Raw genomic sequence first — 22,781 nt, forward strand, 5'->3', positions numbered from 1 at the left:
TGATCACTGGTACACCCTTGTTATCTAGTCTTGGGCTTGCCCACATGACTGCTAATAAACCTCAGATCTGGTCAACAGAGGCCCCTGCCACATTTATATCTGTGAAATTTTGCTAGCATGGTGGTAAGAACCAGAAATGGACCGAACAAAAACTCCCTGGCTGTGTAATATTCTTTACCTTAGGAAAGATTTGGCCTTAGAGTCAGGTTTGAAGTTTCTCATGTCAGTCCACTGGTACAAGATGACCGGGTGGTTGTTCAATTTACTCTGTGTCCCTCTCCCTGTGTCACCTTGTTGATATTGAGGGATGGTCTGGCATGCTAGCGCAATCAAAGCTGTCATAGTCATGTGAGTGAGGTGAGGACTATGCCTGGAATTAGCTGAGGAAGTCTTACATGTTGTTTGTAAATCAGGTTACTTTTTTTTGAATAGCCCTCTGTAACTCGCTTATAAAAGATGGAAACAAAATAAGCAACAAGTAAATATTGGAAAGCTTGTCGAATCCCTAACCGTAACCCCAGCCCTCACCATAACCTACTTCCTCCGATGGTTTTCTTCACTTTACTTTGGAATTATTTTAGCACAAAACCTTTTTCATCAGCAAGAGCTCAGAGCAGTCTCAGGAAAGGGTGGATGTGCCTGGCACTCAGGCCTGCAGTAGGCCTGAGCTCCAGCTATATTATACCTTATACCTTTGGGGTTATTTATTGAGAAAACTATTTGTTCTGTGGCTGTTACACAGAACTGCTTGTTCTTGAAAAATAAGTGAAGCACCAGCTGCCAGTAGTGAGGAGTATGGGGGTGGGGAAATCACTCTGTGTTGGTGACAGAAATAGTCTGGAAAGAGATATCACTAGCAGAGGCTGATGAAGGGCTTCTAGTTAGTGTCAAGCTACTAATACACAAAACGTTTCTGGTAAGGCCATACAGAGATGCATTGGACCACCTGAAACCTCAGGGTTGGATTTTATATTTCATCTAGGCAGGAGCCACATGCCCTGGATACCGCATGCTGCGCTTGGCGCAGTGCTGATTCTCAGCAAATAAACAGTCAAGGGCCAGGAAGACATTAAAATTGTGTTGTGAGACACTGCGGTAAAAGTACCTTGGTGAGAGAGTTAGACAGATAGATAGATGGGCAGACAGACAGGAGTGCCCAGAGCTGTGAACTGACAGGGGTTGTATTAAGCCACAGCTGGGCCATCGCCTTAGGAGCCAGCTGTTTCTGCATCCCATAGTATCTGGCATTCCCCGCTCCCTGGGCTTTAGGTTATACCTAAAGCCACAGCCTCTCCTTGCCTCCCTATCAGGTTTGGTTGGCTTTCCAGGCAGGAAGCAACCTGCTTTCATCAGCAATCTCCCCAGCTGGCCGGCTGTCAGAGCATTCAGTGCTTTGACTGCGTTTGCCTGCACAGGGAGAGCACAGCCTGACTTCTGTGCTGTCTCTCGCTGCTGCAGTCATTCGGGGGAGAATGACAATGACCAAGAAGAGCTGTGCCTGGCTCACGAGCACACATGCAGCCGAGTGGGCTGGCCATGCCAATGCAGCTGAGGCACAGTAGTTTATCATTAACTCCCACAGAGGCAGCAGGCGACGCAACAGCAACAGCAGCACCCAGAGAAGCTCCCAGAACAAAATCCCTGATTAATCAGCAGGTAAGAATAGAGACAAGCAGAACCCGACCTGGCAATTGCTTTGCTACACCTGGAGCTGTGTCAGGAGCATGCTAGAGGGGCCAGTCTTTAATTAGGAGCTGCTGTTTCCTGTACAGGAGGCTTATGCGTTCAGGCCAGCCTCTTGAGGGAAAAGATAAGGTATTTCTGAGAGTGGGAGAAATGCAGGCACCTGATGACTGTGGGGTGGGGAGGAGAGAGGGCGTCTTAAGTATAGAGCCAACCCATCTGTGCTTCCACAGAGCTGCGTCACACCAGGTATGCTAATAATGTTTTCTGCATCTAGGGGAGCTTTCATGTGATCGGCTCACGCACTGCACAGAGGTGGGTCAGGATTGTGTTATCCCTATTGATGGGGAGGGAAATGGAGGCACAGAAGGGGGTGGTGCCCTCCGCAAAGGACAGGGGCAGAGCTGAGAATTGAAATTCCATCTCCCTGTTCTAGCTGCTAGGCATGCTGCCTGCCTGTAGTGTAGGAGCTTATCATGTGGTTGCTATAAATATGATTTATGATTTATTGAACACTGGCAATGAACTGAGGAGGGATATCCTGACAGTGACAAGGACTAGACTGTGGGATCTCTACACTGAAGGACTAGGTGTAGTCTCCATCACTTGGACTTTCTAAAGGGAACTAGACAAAGTAGTGAAGGGGTGTCATTTGGACAATCCTTTTTTGTGGGGGGAAGGACTGGATGAAGATCCCATCAATCCACCATGTTGGATGCTTTCTACCCACAGAACCAGGCACAGGCAGAACATTTCAGCCTTGTCTGATGTGCTGGGTGATAGTGTTACCAGCCTTAGGTGGGGCAGGAATTTCAGAGCAGATGTTGGCACATACCTGAAAGAAGCATGATTACGGATGGGTTTGAAGCAGCCTACTCTGGCAGCTACATGCTTGCAGAGCAGTTGAGTCCCATGGGTTAAGTACAGACAGTCAAAAAGCCTGAGGCTGAATTTGTTCAGTCTTCACAGTTTAGTCTAAACTGTGTATATTGAACCAAAAATCAAATGAACAGACATTCACTTTTGATTCTGAAAATGCAGCCATATGCCTGCAGTGGCCCAGGACAAAAGGTATGGGGTGCTAGAGCATGCCTCCGTGCTCTCCTGAAGCAGACAGCTTGGGCCAAGGCTAGCCCACCCACCCTGTGGGATGGGGGGAAGCACAAAGTACCCTGGGATGCTGGAGGACTGAGAGTTAACTTGAATCTGGCGATCTGTGACAGAAGTTCAATAAACTGATTTAAATTAAATCAGTTAAGTCTGACACTACATCCATTTGGATTTATCTTAAACTGGTTTCGGTCATTTTGAAAGCGGTTTATGTGCACTGAACATAGGTTGTGTTACAGATTTGAACTGGTCTCTGATCACTTATACTGGTATACGTGTAACATCTGTCCCTAGCTGTGGAGCTGGAATGGCAGCTGCTTCTCTGGGTGATGATTCTGTCTGCTGGAACAGTGCGGGGCGGGGGGGTGCATCAGCAGCATTAAGTCACTCCACAGGCCCTGTGGTGTGATGTGATACAAGGAAAGTTGTGGGGAACCAGGTGATCTGGAGATGAGGAAATTAAGGGGGCATTTTATAACAGTCTTCAAGTTAAAAAAAGGTTGTTACAAAGAGGATGACAATCAGCTGTTCCTCTGTTGCAGCAACAGCCCTAATGTAGTGGGGAACTGGCAAAGGAAGGGATATCAAATGCTGGTTAGACAGATGAATTAAAAAAAATCTTCCACAGTTGCATCCAAATGAAGCACAAATAAGAACCCCCAGCAAAACAGAAATTGCACCTTTAAAAATAGGAGGGGTGACTGAGAGTACTGAGGACTTACTGTTCTTCTAGTTTAAGTTTTCTTCTTAATCTTTCCCAAACACAGGCTGTTATCAGGGCTGCATTTCTTTTTCAAGCAGTTGGGTAGATTTGAAGTGGCAGTAAGCTGAATTATTCAGCTCTGGGGCCTCTTTGAGTTGGGTGCATTGAAAACACCCCCGAGAAGCACATTGCATCACAGCAGTAACAATTTCAGTTTCCACAGCACCTCTGCTATCCGGCCCTCATTCTTCCCCTGTTCCTGTTCTGGAGGAGGATCACCTGGCAGGTGCCCCTCCCCTTTGGCTCCCATGCCTTGTTGGTTGTTTGAAAGCTCTTTAGGAGTCTGGGCTAGGACCAGCTGTTCTGTGCAGCAGGGCTCCCTGCTTATCCTATTCAAGGTTCCCACCCAGTAGAGAATTAGAGTGTTTTGTCTTTGCTAGGTTGATTGCTATTTCTTCCTCCTCAGCTTCCAAATGAGCTAAGCACAGGAAGGAAATTGCATGAGTTAACTTTATTTATTCTTGTTCTCTGCAGGCAGGGAGGAAACCAAGCAGGCACATCCATGTAAAAGGCATGTACCTTGCTAATGACAATACTACTCTTTCTAGTTTCTGTAACAAACCAACCTGATACCCCATGCCACAGCATGGCCTGTGCTAGCGTCCGATCCAAAGGTCCTTGCAGTCAGTGGAAAGAATGCTAATAAGCTTGGATAAGGCTGTGGAGCAGCAGGCAGGATTCCAGCTGATTAAAGTGGAATTAGAAGCAGTGTTAATGACGACCCTGATCCAAAAGGAATGTACACAAAGGCAGCAAGGTGGAAGAGCAGCCCAATCACCTGTGTCACTGATGGGAGCCATCCTAGATTCCTGGGCCCAGTTTTGAAAGCAGCTTTAGCACTTGCTCGCAAACAAATACCCTAATTCAGTGGAGGCCAACATTTTTGGCTGGGGAGCCACAAATGTTAGTCCTGCCTATTTCCCCAAATCTCTGATCCCTTTTCTGTGCCCAAGCTGCTGCTCTGCTTTCTGCTCCCAGCCCTGTGCTCTCTGCCTGATCTGCTACTCTGCATTATGCTTCCTTTCCTATGCTCTCTGCCCTATGTATGGCTTTGCTTCCTGATTCCTGCCCTCATCTGCCCCTGTGCTGCCTGTCCCCTTCTTGATCTACTGTGTGCCATACTCAGAGGCTGCCCGAGCCACTGGTGGCACTTGTGCAACATGCTGGTCACCCCGAGCTAATTTTTGCATACATATCTACTGCTGTTTCTCCTGCAGATTAGATCATTGTGTTTGTGCATACAGCAAATAAGTATACAGCACATGTATGTGCATTTACCATCTTTATGCAAGCAGACATCATAACTGTGTGCCTAGTTGAGGCGAGTCCTGGCTTGCACAGCTTGAGTGCCTAGCATAACTGAAAACCTGGCCCTGGAGATCAATAAAATTCATATTTTAGGACTGCAACTGTTTCCATGCCCTTTTATGCTCATTTGCTGCAACTAGCAATGTTTTTTTTCCCTCCTTTTTCTTCTCCCAGCTTTGCCAAGAATCCTGAAAAGATAAATCCTTTATACATCATATTGGAATGTGGAGTATCATGATATCGCCCAAAGAATAACCCAAGCATTATCTGTACACTAGACTGAGACTGCACTGGACTGATACCCAAACTGGGCTGTTGGACTTCTGGTTGCTGCCAGTCTCGACTAGACACAGAGTGGGTCCCACTGAATCAAAGAGCCTTCCCTCAGTGAAGTCTTGCCTAAACCTGCTGAGATGACTCAGTTGGAGAACTGCTCTAACCCTGTCCCCCTCCATGTCCCTTAGAGCCTGCTGCTGACATGGCAAGCTCCGGCAGTGATGAGCCTCCAGCTACAGAGCCAGAGATACCAGGGGCTGAATGCTCCATCTATGAAGAGGTGATGTGGCTTGATAAAACAGAGCAGAACCAAAGACTGGCAGTGGAAGAGCTGATCAAGACAGAGGCCAGCTATGTCCACAACATCCAGCTGTGTGTGTCGGATATACGGGCCCACCTCCAGCAAAAGCAGGTGAGACAACAGAGAGGCCAGATAATGATCAGGAAATGTTCTGCTGGTGTCAAAGTGAAGTGATGTCTGCCAGTCACCACAGTCTGTTTCACCAGTTTCATGAAATCATGGAGATGCTAAATGACTAGGGCACAGATCTATCACATAAAACAAGGGTTGTCATCCAGGGGTACATGTACCCCCAGGGGTAGTTAAAAAGGTTGTAGGGGGTACACATGGGCAGGCAGGGACAAACTGGCACCAGGTGGCAGCATCTCCCCTGGGGAGGGGGGAGGGACATGCAGGGTACCACTGGCACCACGCTCCTTCCCTCCCCTCACACCAGCTTGCTTTCCTGATTGGCTGCTACAGGCGGAGGAAGAAAAAAATTTGAGGTGGGGGGGGCACTGAGTGCATGCGTCCCCCCCAGCAGGTAAGTCTGCAGGGAAAGGGGAAAGGAGGGCTGGGGATGGGGCTGGCGCAGGCAGGCGGGGCAGGCTGAGGTAGGCCGGAGTGCAGGAAGGAATTGTGGCTTGTCCAGGGAGCACAGGGAGTGGGGGTGGCTCTGACCACTGCACATGATCCGGGAGGGCATGGGAGGCTTGTGCTGCTAGATCTGCGCAGGGCAGGGCAGGCTGCCATTGTGGGCTGGGGCTAGGGCAGCGACAGACTCTTCCCAGCGGGGGCTGGGCTGTGCTGTGCTTGGGGGGAGTGGCAGTGGCACTAGGGGGCAGGGTTGGGGGCCTGTGGTGAATTCTGGGGTTGCTGCAGCCCCCCACTCCCAGCACTGCCAACACCTGCCCCGAGCACAGCCCGGCCCAGGCCACCCTTGCTGGGAAGAGCCCAGTGCCCCCCCAGTCCCAGCTCACAGCAACAGCCTGCCCTGCCCTGTGCAGATCCGGTAGCACACCCCTCCCCTCCCCCGCACGTGCCCTACTGGGGTTCGCATAGCAGCAGGAGCTGCTCCCCCCAGACGAGCTGCTCATGGCTCAGTCGTGTGTCCTGCCCCACGCCAGCTGGGCAGTACCTGCCCCTCCCCTGGCCCCAGCCCCAGCCCCAGCCCCACTCCCACTCCCTCTCCCTCCCTCGTTGCTGTACTCACTCTCCTCCCCACCTGTGCTGCAGCTGCCGGAAGCCCACGGCCAGGCTGCCTTGCAGCCCTACCTCTGCCCCGCATTTTGCGGGGCTAAGCCCTGTTAGTCCCCCTCCACCTTCCACTGCCTATAAGGGTTAGACTTGTTAAAAAAGGTTGAAAACCCTAACATAACACACACAAAGGCCCTTTAAGCAGCCTCTTCCACAGCAGACAAAGCAGACATGTGCCTAACCAGTTCTGGAAGATTGATGTCCAAGCCCAAAGGAATCCACCCCCTTCCTAAACGTGTGCCCTTGGTTGGCCTAAAACCCTTCCAAGCCTGATGCATGAAGAATGACAGTCATCCCAGTGGAGTTTTGCCCCATTAAATTATGCTACAACACCAAGCAACAAATCTCCCCAAACTACCCCTGGCTGCTCTCATGAGCACAGACATTCGGTGATGTGCACACAATACACATCTCTGTGCAAACTGTGAACGAGCACATGTGGCTTTGATTCCTGGCTCTGCAGCTGTGGTGCTTGGGTATAGGTAAGGGAAAGCCAAGGAGACAGTGTGCTCAGGCTAGAATATTTTTAACAAAACCTGCTATTTTGTCTGAACCAAGCAGCTGTGTAAAAATGTATTGCCTTTGGTCTGAGAGGCAAAGATGTTTGTGGGCAATGTCTTTGATTGGACCAATAGCATGGTTGGGATGGACTTACACAGGCATTTGAATTCAAGGCATCCTTCTCCAGGTCACTTGCCTTGGCTTTGATGGCGACTTTGTTCCTGCAGCAGAACAATGAGAGAGAGAAGGATTCTCAACAACCTGGCACAGTGTCATATCATGGGATGTGGGAGGCTCCATTTCAAGTCTCTGCCCCACAGCAGGTGGAGCTTGTGGTCTGAAGTTCTCTGGTTGTTGCAAGGCCCCATTTTTATTCCTTAGGAGAAGAGGGCTCAGTTTTGATACTCTGGGATGCCGAATCACCTTTTTCCATCCAGCCAGTCCTGAGAGGCTATCCTGAAGGGCACTCACCCCACCTGCCTGTCAGCTCCAGACTGTGCTTCCCTTTTAGAAATGAGTTCATGCTGATGACTCATTTTCCTTTCAGCTGCCTGATCTGGACCTGGAAGGGCTTTTCTCAAACATTGATGATATCCTGCATGTCTCCAGATGTTTCCTGAAAAGGCTGGAGGCTGCAGTCAGCCACACTGAGCAGCTGAACCAGATCAGTAAGTGTGAAGGTGGCAGTGACATCCCATGTGCCATCCTGATACTAAACAGACACCCCAGGTCCCAACAGCAGCAGCAGGGGGAAGAGGGCTGGCTTCATCCGAGCAGCCACAGTCCATCTCCTGCCCTCCCCACCTTACACACACACACTTTCCTCAGCACTCTTGCTCCTCAATATTAAGTGTGGCAGAGCTAATGTGATTCTGGCAGCCTCCACCAATAGCGTGTCCCTCTGGAGCAAGCTCCATGCCACTCACCAGAGTCCACCTGCTTCTCCCTAAAATCCAGAGCCAGATGGGAAGGGATTGCTGTGTCCTGTGTATTAAACACCACCATCTATTCAATTAACTCCATGAAATCATGGAGATATTAACCCTGCAGGACACAAACCACATCACATAGGAGATCAGCCCTGCCCTAGCCATGGAAATGAGGAAAAACCAGAGGAAGGAGTGACATTGCCCAGTCAGAAAGGGCCTGAGGGGCAGTGATGTGTGTTGTTGAGTCATACTTGGCAAGTGGCAGGCCTAGTGCCATTTTGTCGTTTGCTCAGGTCCCCACAACCTAATTTCCAGCCTGTTGGGGGAGGAGGGGAAGGCTTTCTGAACTCCATTACTCTTTTAGAGAATGAGGAGACCTCCAGCCCACTCCAAGTTCAAAGGCACTGTGTGCTTTCTCTATACTGTCCCTGGCTGGTGGGCCTAACTTTAGCTGAGAGATTACCTGGGTCACCAGGTCCACTCTGTCTTTCCCTTCTCTTTGACTCTGCCCCCAAGGAGACTGATTATTACATGGCACCATGAGAGGGACCAGCTTTCTACCACTACTCTCTCTCTCTGCACCAGGTGCCGTGTTTCAGGAGTTCAAGGAAAAGCTAGAGAGTGTCTATAAGGTCTACTGTGCCAGCTACGAGCAGGCCCTGTTGCTTGTGGAAAGTTATAGGAAAGACCCTCGGTTGCAGCAGGAGATCCTAGACACCCTGAATACAATGGTGTAAGTAGTTGTTCCTGAGAAGAAGGCTCAGCGCTGTGCACTGGTGGTCACTGATGGACAGAACATGGAAGCACACTGCTTTCATGCAGCCAGCTGGATGTCCCTGTCCTCTTAATAGATGGTCCCTGAAGAAGCGGCTGGGAGTGGGGGATGCCTTCAACCAGCTGGGTCATATATCATGAAATGAGGGTTGGCAACCACCTTCATGCCATGACCTCATTTAGCCCCTTGATGTCCTGCTCTGAGTCCCAGAATCCTGGATGCTAGTTGCTGTGGGGCTCAGTAGGAGGCACAGTAGGAACTGGTTTGTGATTTATGGGGTATTCCCAGCACCTGCAGAAGACCTTGCTGAATGAGATAGAATCAGACATTCTGCTTCAGTGTGAGAGCTGAGATAAGGGATGGAGATGACTTGTGGCCATCTTAGGCACAAGGGGGAGATGGCTTGTGGCCACCTCAGGCAGCTGTTGAGGCTGCCGTGGGAGGCAGAGACCTAGCCCTTGAGGAGCATGGCCCCTGCAACTAGCAGAGGTGAACCAGAGCAGAGACTGATTTGGGGTTCCTCTCAGGGGAGCTGGCTGCTCACACCCAGGGTTGAGAGTGGAGATTGGGACTTCTTTCCTGTCTGTGGTTGTGGGGAGCAGTGAAGGTCAAGAGGCAGAGCAGGCACCCCAGTAATTCACATCCCTGCCAGGTCGGGTAGGAACAGCAGGCAACCTGCCCAGGGGCTGAAGAGGCAACACCAAGGTGTGAGGGGCAGCCCTATGGCTCTGCACTGCCCTGGGGCACTCAGCTCTACTCTGCACATCGAGCCCGGCCTGATGGACAGCTGAGCTCCTGAGTGGGGGGCAACAGAATCTCTCCTCTCTTGCCCACCCCCCACGTCCCCCGGCTGAGTAGGGAGCAGGAGTAACAGGCTCCAGGGGGAGACGTACCTTACTCCTGCTGGGCAGCAAGGGACCCTAGGATAAAAGGGAGAAGAAGTCCTTGGCGGGGGTGCATGGGCTTTTAGGGGCTATCCCTCTTCCCTCCAATAAGTGTGCAGATTGCAGTGAGTTAATTTGCCAGGAAGGAAGGGTCAGAAACACATGCCCATGCATCATGCTGCACTTGCTCTGGACTGGAGCTTTGTCCTTGTGTTAGATCCTCAACTCAACTGTCTAGACTTGGAGCGTTGTAAGGGCTGATGACTGACAGCATCCACAGCCCACACCTGCTCCCTGCTTCTGGCCAGCCAACAGGAAAGCATCACTGGCAGGCAGAATTGATGGGAAGATACCTTCCAGCCCCTGTATGCCCTGGGGGCAGGAGTGGATTGCTGTGGACCTGCCAGCTCCTATTAGCTAGGTCATCAATGGGTCCTGATGCTTAGGAGTGCAGTGGTGGATGAGGAGGAGCTGTGTGGGTTCTTATGCCTCTTGGAGAGCAACAGGTAAGGCATGTCCTAAATGAAGAGTGCCCACCATCCTGCAGGAGGAACCTGGATGCTGTCAACCTGCTACAGCCTTCATGCTGCTAACAGCAACTACTCACAGACTAGACTGCCCGTCTCTCTGTCCCAAAACAAGAATCAGTCCTGGGGCCTATGAGTTAAACAAATGTGGCACTGTTCAATGAGGCGAGGATGTCAGGCTGTGACTGGCAGTATCCTTTGGGTTGCTTGCTCTCTGCAGCTGGCATAGAGTCATCTCAGTGTCTTAGCATAGGGTGACAGCTGACGTCCTCTGCCTGCAGCCGAAAGCTGAAGTTAGGGCTTCATAGCTGAGAAATCCCCAGCATGGAAAAACAACCTCCCCCAAACAGGAGGAAAGCTACAAAGCCCCATTGTTGTCAGGGAGCTAGAGAGAGGAAGAGGTGCCGATTTATAGCAGCTGGGGACCTGGCTGTGGATTTGCAAAGGAATGGGAAACAAGGGCAGCCTGCTTATGATGTCTGTGGAGGAACGTGACCTCCATGCAAGGGGATCATTCAGGATGGAGTGGGATGGAGGACATAATCCACATTCCATATCCATTTGGAGGGAGGATTTATCCATTTAATCCTGAGTCTGAGGCCACTTTGCCTGCCAGACCCCCTTCATGACTCTGCATGTTAGAGCTCTCTCACTCAGCAGTGGAAAGGCAGAAAGGCTCAGAGCCCTCCCACAGCTAAACACACTATTCACCTCATTTGCAGACCTTACACTGGTGCTTCAGACCTGAGCTTCTTCCTGGTAATGCCAGTCCAGCGGGTCACCAAGTATGCGCTGTTGCTGCAGAAGATCCTGGAGAACACATCACCCAGTGATGGTGCCTACCCTGCCCTGCAGAGCGCAACCAATGCCATGCTGGAGGTCAGCGCCAACATCAATGAGTACAAAAGGCGCAAGGAAGTAGGTGAGTGAGAATCGGTGAAATGGAGGCATACCCAGGGTGACTGTGGGTCTTAAAGCCTGAGATAAGTAGAATCACCTCCATTTGCTCTCTTATAAGCCCCGCAGAAACCATTTTTGAGTTTGGCTTTAATTCAAAGTGAACTAATACTTCCTTTCAACCTTCATCTTGTTTGTCTAGTTAGAGTGCAGGAGTCCTCTCTTTTACAGTACAGCCACATAGTGCCCAGCCCAATGGGGCCTTGATCTCAACTAGAGCTTGTAGGCACTGCTGTTGCACTATTACTATTACTACTACTAATTGAAAGCAAGTTCTGCAGCGTAGTGCTGGTGGGTGAGAATCAGAAAGTAAAACCAATGGGTGTGTTTCATTCTCAGAGCTTAGAGGTGACACAGGCAAAAGGAACTGGTGATTTTCAATGAGACAAAATAAATCAGCGTTTCAAAAAACCCATTTTAAAATAATTTTTTTCAGCTAAGAAATTAACCTTCATGTGTTTCAGCAGTGCCTAGCCCTCTCCCATCAGTATCAGTTCTAGATTTGGTCAAGAGGCAGCTTTTAAACCATTGGCCTTTTGTGCCTGCCTTTGCTACTCTATTAATGGCTTAAGTTTTCTCACCCTTTCTGCTAATGAGGCAGATGAGGGTAAGGCACTGAAGTGCTTCCAGGCTTCTGGCAGTGGTTTTATTTTTACATTGCTTATTACTATTCCAAGTCTTCTTTAGCATTATTTATCTCACAGTAGCACTGAGGAACCCCTTGAAGAATCAGGGTCCCATGGATCTAGGCAGTGCATAAGCACTTGGGAACAGAGCTCATGGTGTAATTAAAATGAGACCAAGTAGTGCAGGTGATTAAGCACAGGAGGAAAGGAGACTCAGGCAGGTGCACAATGGAGTGAGCAGTTAGGTGACCAGCATCTTCAGCTGTGTTCCTCCATGCATATGAGGTAGCAGCGCCACATTTGCTGCCCCCCCCCCCAGGACTAGAGTTGCTGTGGAGCCTTGGGGAAAGCAGTGACTTCTTGACCTGTTTATATCCCTCCCTTCTGTCCTGTTCACCGGAGGCAGCTTTCAAATACAACAAGGCTGAGCAGCTGACGCTACGGGAACGCTTCGCTCGGCTCAACACACACTCCATCGCCAAGAAGACCATGCGTCTGAGCCGGCTCTTGATGCATGAAGCTGGCATTGTGCCCAAGGTGAGGGCCCCACTTAGCTGCCAGGAACAGGACTGCATGTCTGTGTAGGTGATCTCACATCCCCGCAGCAGCAGACTTGGGGACCACTTTCTGAAAGCATCTTTTCCATATCTGAAACTTCAGTAGCCTGCAAGGCTTAACATTGACCACAAGATATATTTGTAAATAGCATGTGCAAAACCTGGGTGACTGTAGCAGAGCCAGGACTCGGGGGTGACCCCTGATGGTCAAATGGCCGCTGCCTCAGCCTGATTCTAGGTGCCCTCCCCTTTGGTCCTTCCTGCCACACCTTGATGGAATTGTTAGATTATGAAAGGGAAGCTGCCTGTTACTTCTAGAACCAGTCCTTGTCCTTTCTTCACCAGCAGATCCTCTCCTGGACCCCACTAACCTAAACCCAGTCTGTCTATAGTTGGGCCCTCCCAGCCTGTATGTGCCTCAAGGCACCCATTGCCCTAGGTGCGTATTAGGTGGCTCCAGCCACCTCTTACACCACACACATGCCTCACAGATGATACTCAGTCCTGCTGACACACGCCCCTCCTGGCCTATGGGCTTCCAGTCCTCACCTCTCATGAGCTATAAGTTCACTGGTCCCCCTTGGTGTCCAGCTGTGACTCCCAGTCTTTAACCTCTCTCTCTGGCCCTGGGCCTGCTCCTAGGCTAGCTGAGACTCCTGGGGTCCCCTGGCCTCATCAGTCTACAATTATAGCCCTTCAGAGCTTTTGGCCCATCTCTGGGCCCTGGCCCCACTCCTGGGCCAGTGAGACCTTCAGGCTCCCTGACTCTGCTAACACTTGCTCCCTCCTGGGCTATAAATCCCCAGACTCTCTGGCCCCTCTGTCCTTTCTGGGCCACCTGGGACTTCCTTGCCTCCCCTTAGTCCCTTCTACAAACAACCTGTTGTTTTCCCCAGCTCAGAGGTTACCCTGGTGCTTTGCTGCCAAGAGCTCCTCTTCCTGTGGCTCTCAGGGCTGGACTGTTGGACCAGTTCAGGTCCTGGGTTTATATGCTTCAAGCTCCGCCCCTTTCTGGTCAGGTGACTCTAACTGACTCCTGCCATACCTGCAAGCAGCTTCTCCTACTGCCTGCTTTCTCTTAAAGTGACAGGCATGCTAAGCACCTTGTCACAGTGACCCATGCTGAGATCATATGATCAACACTGACATATCCTGAGTATTAGTCTGGGAAGGTATTGTCACTGAAGCAGGGGGTTGGACTGGATGACTTTTGAGGTCTTTTCAAATCTTACAATTCTAGGCAAAACACAAAAAGAGTTGTTTAAAGAGGGTGGTGATCAACTGTCCTCCATGTCCCCAGGAGACAGGGCCTGAAGTAATGGGCTTAGCTTGCAACAAAAGAAATTTAGGTTGGATATTTGGAAGGATTTTCTAACTTTGAGGGTGGCGAAGCAGTGAAACAGACTGCCTAGAGGGGCTGTGAAAGCTCTATCATGGGAAGTGTCTGAGGAGAGGTTAGGCAAACATTCATCTGGGACAGTTTAGAAGTAGAGGCTCCTGCCTTGAGCAAGGGGTTGGACCAGATGATTTCCTGAGGGCTCTTCTAGCTCTCTATTTCTATGATTCCATGACATGTGCTCTATATTATCATATGAGCGATGACACAGCCTCTGTGTGGCTCCCTGTGGTCATTGGTCCCCAATCAGAGGAATGCCTGGTGATCTGAGCTGAGTATTAAATTCACTTCTGTGATCCATTGGTCAGTGAAGACATGGAGCATGGTAGAGCCAACACCTTCAATCTCTGAGGACATGATTCTTCTAGTAGGCAGCTACTGATACATTCTTTCAAGGCTGTGGAAGGCCCTCCCATGCTCCAGCTCTACCCTACTGTCACCATCCCTGTATACTCAGGGTGAAACTGTGGACCTTTTGAAGTCCCATGGATTACAATAGGACCAGGATGTCCATCTCCAAGAACTTCCCACTAGCATCAGGCAGGCGTTCACTCCATTTTGTGTTGGAATCCAGTCCCTCCCATGCAGTCCATCCCCCAAACCTGCTCAGATTACTCAGTAGACTAATCTCCCCTCCAAGGGCCCCTAATGTAACTTTCTCCTGTTGACTTGCAGACAGAAGACAAAGAGTATGATGATCTGGAAGACAAATTCCAGTGCCTGGCCTCAGGTGTGACCATGCTGAAGGAGAACATGGCCTCTTACCTGAACAATTTAGCGGTAAAATATACATGTACCGTAATGCCTAGGGTTAGAAACCCACAGGGGCAACTTAGGCACAGCCGTTTCGGTTCCTTGTAGATCTTGGAAGGGTTTAAAGCCCACAGAAAGGAAGGAATTCTTTACTGGACTGAGAGGAATGAGATAAATTAATAGGAGGAAAACAACCTAAATATCTGGAAACACTCCTCATCAGTGAGACGTGATGTAGTTTCCTGGGGAGATGTGAAGGCCCATCCCTTGAGATTGGCAAAAGCCCTGCATTGGCCCCAGAGAGATGAGATCGGAGACTTCACCAGCAGCCAGGTAATGGATTGAGCACCCAAGACACTAAGGGCATTTACAGATGTGCTCTGGGAGGTGGTGGGGGTGCTTTGATTAGCGAACTGCACTAATTAAAAGCACCTGAGCATCATATGTATCAGCATCCGCACACTGAAAAAACGGTGGCGGGGCACCTTGAACTAAAACTCCTTCAACATTTTTCAGTGTGGGAACACTGATACACACGATGCTGGAGCCTGCTGGAAAACATTAATTCCTGTGCTCCAGCAGACTCAAGTGGTGTAGTCTGCTCTGGCGCACTGGATTTATGGCATGTCGATGCAGCCTCTATGCATGTATATAAGTGCCCTAAGCTCTGGCAGGGACATAGGCAGATGAGTGCAGGGATCAGATGCAGTTTCCCAGGAACCTGTAGAATCATCTGAGGAAAGAGCAGAGGGTCATGTCTCCCCACCTCCACCCAAGTAAAATCCTCTTGTATATGTAAATGAAAGCAAGGGACAATGCAATTCCTGTGGCAGCAGGGACCCAGACTTCCAATGCACCATTTGGCAGGCTGGCCACTCCTTGATCCCTTTGGTCTGAACACCTGCCTGTACTGTACCTGGGCCACCAGCAGAGACCTAAACCTCTGTTTGTACTATCCCAGCAGGGCAGCAGCATTTGCATAGGCATTTCCCCAGGCTTCAAAAAGCAGTACACAAGTCTCCGATAGAACTCCTCTATGGTTCAGAGGCCAAAGATGCCTCCCTCTTCCACCTTCGTTCTTCCTGGCTCTGACCTTTTCAACAGCGACAAGAGTGTGATTCACCCCCTGGGATGTGAAGCCAGGAGCAGAGAGAAGGAGCTTAGATGCGATACTGTAGTCCTCAGCTCAGTCTGAGCCAGACTGGCGTTGAAATGTGATGGAGCAGCACATTTCAACCACGGGCAGCACTGGGGAAGACACTGCCCTTCATGGGAAGGGTTGAATCAAACCCATTTTGAGCTCAGTTGTTCCCAGTAACTGTCCAGCTTCTCTCCCCTCCCACTAGTCACAGGTGCCCTGCCCTGGCAGGGATCCTAGGACAACTCCGTAGTGAGGAAAGACTCCGACAGCCACACTGCCACAGCTCCAGACACAGCACTCAAGACAGTGTCAAAGCATCTCCCATTGCACTGGGAAAGGGGAAGGTGCTGTAGCACTAGAAACTTGGCAGCAGGGTCTCAAAGTAGGAAGGAGGCTCTGGTTCTGGCTAGGCTGCTGGCAAGCACTGGACTGCGTACACTCGTGTGTCTTGGTGGGGGGTGGTTCTGCACGCTGCTTTGTGCACTTGGGAGAAAGACTCCTGAGCATAGATCAGCTTTCTGTCATGCCTCAGGGCAATATTGTGGGAATACTTGGTGCTGCCAGGTTCAGCACATTGGTATATGTTTTCCTAGGGAACACTAGCCTGAGTGCCCTGGGCAGTTGTTATGAGGGTTGGACAGCTGCTGTAGCTTTTAGCTTACAACCAGAGAGGACTGAAGGTTTGGGGGACCCATACCAAATGGGTGGGATTTGCAAATGGCTATAAGGGTCTTATTCTGCCCTCTGTCCTGGAAGTGACCCCTTTGCAAGCATCTCTGTGGCCCTTGTCCTTCAAACCAGGTGGCTTTCAGGTTGCTCAGGAGAGGCTGATATGGCTCTAGGGATATCCCAGGCTTGGTTGCATACATACAATTTCTTAGCTCCATTTCTTGTCCACTTTAGGTGTTCCTCATTTCCAAACCACATGAGTGTGAGCTGGAAATTGAAGAGGGAGCTGTCCAGCAATATCGCCGCCTTTCAGGAAACCTGCACTTCACCATCTTCCCAGAGTTTGTGAGTATGTTTCATTTGCCCAGGTGTTGTGACATAGAGCTGTTTTTACCAGCTCACAGTGAGCAGTGAAGTGCAGGACTCTATCAGAATGTAAGATTGTGGAGCAAACCTGGCTATCTGATTTGCTTCCCCAAAAGCATTGCCTATTTTGTGCCTCATTTTTTGGCAGACTTGGGGATTTCCCTTGTCTCACAGCTGCCTCCTGTGCAGGAGAAAGGAGCTCAGCTGCTGTAAGACTTGACAGACCTGAAGAGCAGAGGTTATTCTAGATGCTCAGGCTGGTACACTGGGTTGCCTCTTGAGGATTTCACAGCAGTGCCTTTGGATTCTTGTCCCACAGAGGAGACGGCTGAACCAGGTGGTCTACCAACCACTCTGCAGCCTGACAGATGCTCTCAGGGGACCACATCAGCTGATCAAGAAGCGCCTAGACAAGCTGCTTGACTATGAGGAGATCCAGGAGCGGAAGAGTGAGACAGGCAGCGTGACCTATGATGAGGAAGCTGCTATGAACACCTACCTTGCCATCAATGCCCTGCTCATGTCTGAGCTCCCCAGGTTCAATCAGGTGGCCATGCAGTTGCTGGGGCAGATACTGCACTCGCTTGTAGCCCTTCAAAGGGAGTTGGCCAAGCAGGTGCTGGAAGAGACTACAAGGGAGTTGGCCCAGGTAATGGATGTTCTCCAGCGGTGTAGAGCTGGCGTGCAAGCATGATGTTCTCATGGTCATGAGTGTACAGCTGCCTCGCCCAGGCTTGCATGATGCAAGGCACCAGCTAGTTTCTCTCTCGGTAGTGGGCTGCCTCCCTGTCTCCCAGTCTCTATAACCCAAGGCACAGAAGATCACTTCATTTGCGCAGTTTTGTCTTCCCTCTTTCCTGGGAGGACTAGAGTGGTGGCCTCATTACTGCTCAGGGTAACTCTGCCACCTCACGGGCAGTTCCACAGAGCCACTTAGGAGAAGCATGATTTCCACTGCAGCAAGGCTTGGGGGTCTCAGTGGTGGACAAGTCCTCACTGCTGGTGGATGCTGTGCAAAAAGAACAAGAAGACAGCTCCCACCCTGATGAGTTCACCTGAGCAAACCAGAATGTCATTCATTCCAAAAAAGCTCTGGCAGGACAGGCGCTCCTGTAAGGCCCTAGAGTATCTCAGTCTCAGACACTGGAAGTCTGAGAAGAGATACAGTTGATGGACAGAGGTTCTTTCAGGGCCTGTTCTTCTAAGACCCTTCCTTCTCCCTTTCCTTCTTCCCTCCTTTCGTTTCCACTCTTTTGGTGCATTTCTTTCTGTGTGCTCTTTCCCCATTGCTGCACTCTCTCACCCCAGGGTCTCTTTCCACAGCTGCCACACAGCCACCTTCCCCTCCCTACTTTCTGGAAGATGGTGGAAGACACATTATGCCAGTCTGGCACCCAGGTTCATGCCTTCTGCCAGAAGTTTGAGACAATCATGCCAAGCCCTGTGGTACAGGTAGGAGCTTGGAAAAAGGTCTCCCCCTGCCTCCCTTTCCCCTTCACCTTATCACACAGCTGATGAGATTGGATGTCTGAGTAGATACTCAGTGGTTCACAAGTTCACATGAACCACCCCTATTGGAAAGAAAGTGAAGCCAGAGACAGCTGGTTGCAGTTCCTTTGCATTAGCTGTGATAGTGGCTTTGACTCCTTGACAATGGAGTCAAAGTTGAATCAGAAACCTTCCACCAAAAAAAGCCTGGTGTTTCTAGCTTTGCAGACCTGGCTTGGTACCCTGAGGCAGATCAGAAGTTTAACAGCAGCCCACAGGAGTTCCTACCCTGACCACTCACAGTGATGTAATAATACCACAGATGGGGAAAAATACCCAGGGAGGTGGGATCTCAAGCTGAGGAAGGCATTTCTGACTAAGTTCTGCTTGTATCTCATTCTCTATTAGTCTCTGAGCCCTGCGGAGGAGCGGAGGGTCCTTTCACTTGTGAGCAAACACAGTCCAGACAAGCTCTACCAAGTGATAAGCAACATCAGTGGCAGCAAAGACCTGGACCTGACCTTGCAGAGGGGACAGATTGTGGCTCTCTTGCATGGCATGGACACTAAGGGCAACACTAACAGATGGCTGGTGGATGCTGGAGGTATGTGAGGACTGCAGGGATCTCCTCCTTCCCTGGGACATTGAGAGCCCCTCCCCTCCCTAGGTCAGTTTTGAACAAAAAGCAGGAGACCTGTGTTCTACCAATGTTCAGTGTTATGGGTGGATTAAATGTCCCAACAGAGCTTCTGTCCATGGGGAAGCAGGTGCTGCTCTGAGTCTGTGATGCATTTCTTTGCTTAGTGGGGCAACCCTTCTTCTCTGGGTGCTTGCCCTGCATCCCACTCTGGTGTATCACTCTGTGTCTGTGTCAACTGAAAGCTCTCTCATAATAATAAGCAACCCTAAGTTTAAGAGGAGTTGGCCTGAGGGCGTGTGTGTGTATGCTGGGTGGTTTGCTTGAAAGCATTGCTGCTGAAGCTCACTGGGCAGATCCCAAGGTGCTGAGGGAGAGCAGATGGGTGCAGCCTCATGCTGTGTGCATCTCTCTCTTCCTGGACTTTGTGGATGAAACAGGAATGAGCAGTGACTCTCCCTTGCTTTTGCCAGACCCAAACCCACTCCTGGTTTTTCCCAGCAGTACTAGGTCTGCAATTAAATGACCCTGTATGTGATGCTCAGCTTTTCCCCACTAGCATTTGTGATGCCCCATGACCTGGGAAGAAGGGTTTTACCTGCCAACAGACATCTCTGGTGTCTTCCAGGGAGCAAGTTAAGCTTGGGTGCAACGACTCAAAATGCAGGTCAGGGCAGAGATGCATTGGCAGAGCTGTGTTACGCCAGGCCATGGCCAGCTACCCTTTTCTTGCTTCCCTAACCACACCCACAAAAGAGAAGTATTTCATCAGTAGCAAGTAGCCTATGCTTCCCCTATGATCTGGACCGATGGTGATTTTCTTTCTGATGTAGTTTGTATGCCCTGCAGGTCCCCGAGGATATGTCCCTGCTGGAAAACTCCAACCCTATCACCCGGTCCAAAGTCAAAAGCCCAGGATGCAGACGCTGGCCCCAGATGACAGGACTGAGGAAAGACGACACTCTTACACCTTTTCCGAAGCTCCCAGGCCTCCGGTTCCCATTGTCACACCGGCTTCCCAGGTGGGTGTTGGAGACATAGCAGCAGCCTGTTTATTCATTAATAGATTCATAGCCTCTGCTTCTGTGCATGTATCTGCCCAAGTGCACATGCAAGCACACACAGCATGTACAGCTATACACCGGTACCTATGCATATGTGCCTGTGCATTACAGCTTCCAGAGGAGCTGGGATCTGATAACAGATTGGCTCAAGGCCCAGCTAGTTGGTATTCTCTTTCTGTCAGTAGTCACTGCCTGATGCTGCAGAAGAAAGGACTCTTTTTATCTCCTCCACTGATGTACAAATACTTCTACGTGCAGCTCTCTCGCCTGGTGTAAAGAAAGGAAAGGCCCTCTGGGGAGCACAGGATGCTCAAAAGAATGAGATGTGGTTAATCCTTTGCATGTGCGACCACAAATACTCTGTCTGTAATGTTACACTACACCTGAGCAAATCCTGGGTATAGCACTGAGCACCGAGCTCTTGGCTCACAGCAGACACGCTCATGTCCCAGGTACAGCATTTATCTCCCTGAAATCATCTGGCCTAGAGGGGTGAGGTTCTTGCAGGCCTACATAGCAGTCATCCTCCCCGTCCCCTCAGGCATGGCACATTCTACCCTTTGAGCCTTCTCTTCACTGAGGGCTTTTTATCTGTATCTTCTTGTCCTGTCCAGGTGGTCGCTGGTTTCTCGTTCGCAGCCAGGAGCCCCCAGGAGGTCAGCCTTCAGGTAGGGCAGCTGGTGGCAGTGCTGGAACCTCACGATAAGAAAGGCAGTAAGGACTGGAGCCTGGTGGAAGTTAATGGACAGAGGGGCTATGTTCCTTCCAGTTACCTGGTGATGGTCCCTCCATGGGAGCCACTGGGGTGGAGCTTGCCTGCTTGGTCTCCACCAACTCAGCAAACATAAAGGCAGTTGGGATGCTCAGATTCAGAACTGAGCTGTCCATCCCCCTGCTGACCTGGCTCCCCCCAGCGAGGCTTGCCGTGCAGGGAGGGGACCCGGGGAGTGATATGGCAGGGATATGGAATGGCCCACAGGGCTGAAAGCTCACCTAGGGGAAGGGAAGGACAAAAGCGGCTGCCTTAACGTTTTGCACAGTGACTTCATGAGCGTGAGTGTGTATGGGTGGGTGTGAGGATGTCTTATATGTTGTTGCCTATGAGGGGCTGAGTGGGTGTGTGTGATGTTGCATTGTTGTGTGTGTCCTCGTGTTTTCTTAAAAGCCATGAAGGGATGTTAAGAAATTGGATATTAGGAAAAACTCTCTCACTAGGAGGGTGGTGAAGCACTGGAACAGGTTACCCAGAGAGGTGGTGGCATCTCCATATTTGGAGGTTTTTGAGGCCCAGCTTGATCTAGCTGGGGCTGGTCCTGCGTTGAGCAGGGGGTTGGACTAGATGTGACCTCCTGAGGTCCCTCCCAACCCTCATTTTCTAGGATTCTTTGCGGGGGGGGGGGGGTAGCAGTAGGAGAGGGGTCGTGTGGACTTCTGTCATGCTGGGACTTACTGAAATGAATAACAAGGAGAAAAGTGTAACACAGGAAAAGGAGACAGAACCAAGCCAGAAGGCAGATGAGCTTCAAGCAAGGGTGACTTACCTGACAGAGGGAGGCCTCCGAATTGGAAGCAAATCTGTTTGTCCTCACTGAGTGGTGTCTGCGAGGTTAGAGCATGACGGAGAGACCAAAGCACACCTCCTCAAAGCATCACCACAGCTGGCTCTAGCTCCTGCTCTTATGGCCACCTCAACAGAGAAACCAAGGATCAAAGCAAGCCATGGAGGTGCACGCAGAGCTGAGACGAGCTGGGCCAGGGAAAATCTGCCCAGCAGCTGCCTTTGCAGTCCTTGCTCAGTCTCCAGGGCTCCAGAGCCAACCCCTTTGACTAGCACTTTATATAGACAACATAGCAGCACCTGAATCTTTCTAAAGAGTATTAGCAGTGTGATCTAATGGACTGAGCACTGGCCTGGGACTCAAAAGACATTTTGGATTTATTCCCAGCTCATCTTGTGACCTTGGGCATAACAGATCCCCCATCTGTGTCTCAGTTTCCCCATCTTTAAAACTGTGATAATGCTACTGATCTTCTTAGTAAAGCACTTTTGGATCTATGGATGAAGAGTGCTGTATAAGAGCTGTATAAGAGCAGGGTATTACTGTTATTAATATTTAACATGGAATGATATCTTATGTGTCATCTATATAAATATACTCACAGAACAAACTCACCTGATCCATGGGGAATAAACTACTGTAAAATCCATTCAGGCAGTGTTGTTTTTGAAGTTCTGAACAAACATGCATGTGTGACCACAGATATGATGCTGAACAAAACAACATCATATAATGCTGAACAAAACATGCTCTGGAACATCAAAGCCTTAGGAGTACTCTGGAGAAAGGGGGCATACCATGCTTTTGACTCCAGCATTGGGTCAGGGTGTGTGCATATGGGGGTGGAGGTAAGTTGTCATGCTGCTAGCACAGCACAGACACTCCCAGTGAAGTTTATCATCATCAGCTTCCTAGTGGATTGACTCCCTAGGGTTCCTGAGGCTATGCTATCCTATTGCTGCTGTCCAGCAGGGAATATTCATCCTATTGCCTTTGCTCCTTCATAAGTTCTCTTTGCAGCTCATTATACCTCCTCTGATCACAGAAGGTAAGAAACACTAGTGCTGTGATGTAAAAGGGCTGTGAGATTCTTGCTTTCAGTAGCTGGAAGCTGGAACTTTTGAGTGTCCCATGTCAGCAGTGAATCCAGTGCAAAGCTTTGTTATACATGCGCAGGTTGGCCACTAGATGGCAAAACTGCACTGTCTGTCTGCTGACCTGCAGTGCCTGTGATGCAAAAAGGTTGGCATGACAGTCACCTGGGAAGGTTGGCTG

General features: G+C 50.2%; 1 protein-coding gene across 3 annotated transcripts; it reads left to right on the forward strand.

Moving 5' to 3' along the window:
• The first annotated feature begins 1,404 nt into the window (after positions 1–1,404).
• On the forward strand, positions 1,405–22,155 carry ARHGEF37 (Rho guanine nucleotide exchange factor 37). Of its 3 annotated transcripts, XM_090020611.1 has the most exons (14): positions 1,405–1,656; positions 5,039–5,218; positions 5,329–5,552; positions 7,726–7,846; positions 8,693–8,840; positions 11,016–11,215; positions 12,283–12,413; positions 14,505–14,609; positions 16,627–16,737; positions 17,078–17,407; positions 18,082–18,210; positions 18,655–18,850; positions 19,733–19,905; positions 20,562–22,155. In XM_090020611.1, exons 3-14 carry the CDS (start codon positions 5,343–5,345, stop codon positions 20,793–20,795), a joined length of 2,088 nt encoding a protein of 695 aa, XP_089876737.1. In that variant the 5' UTR covers positions 1,405–1,656; positions 5,039–5,218; positions 5,329–5,342; the 3' UTR covers positions 20,796–22,155. The 3 variants fall into 3 exon arrangements, with proteins under 3 accessions (XP_089876737.1, XP_089876736.1, XP_089876738.1); XM_090020610.1 differs by lacking the exon at positions 5,039–5,218; XM_090020612.1 differs by lacking the exons at positions 5,039–5,218; positions 17,078–17,407.
• The last annotated feature ends 626 nt before the right edge of the window (positions 22,156–22,781 follow it).

The sequence above is a fragment of the Crocodylus siamensis genome, chromosome 10, assembly GCF_052110815.1.
Source record: "Crocodylus siamensis isolate JL-2025a chromosome 10, ASM5211081v1, whole genome shotgun sequence".
Taxonomy (NCBI): domain Eukaryota; kingdom Metazoa; phylum Chordata; order Crocodylia; family Crocodylidae; genus Crocodylus; species Crocodylus siamensis.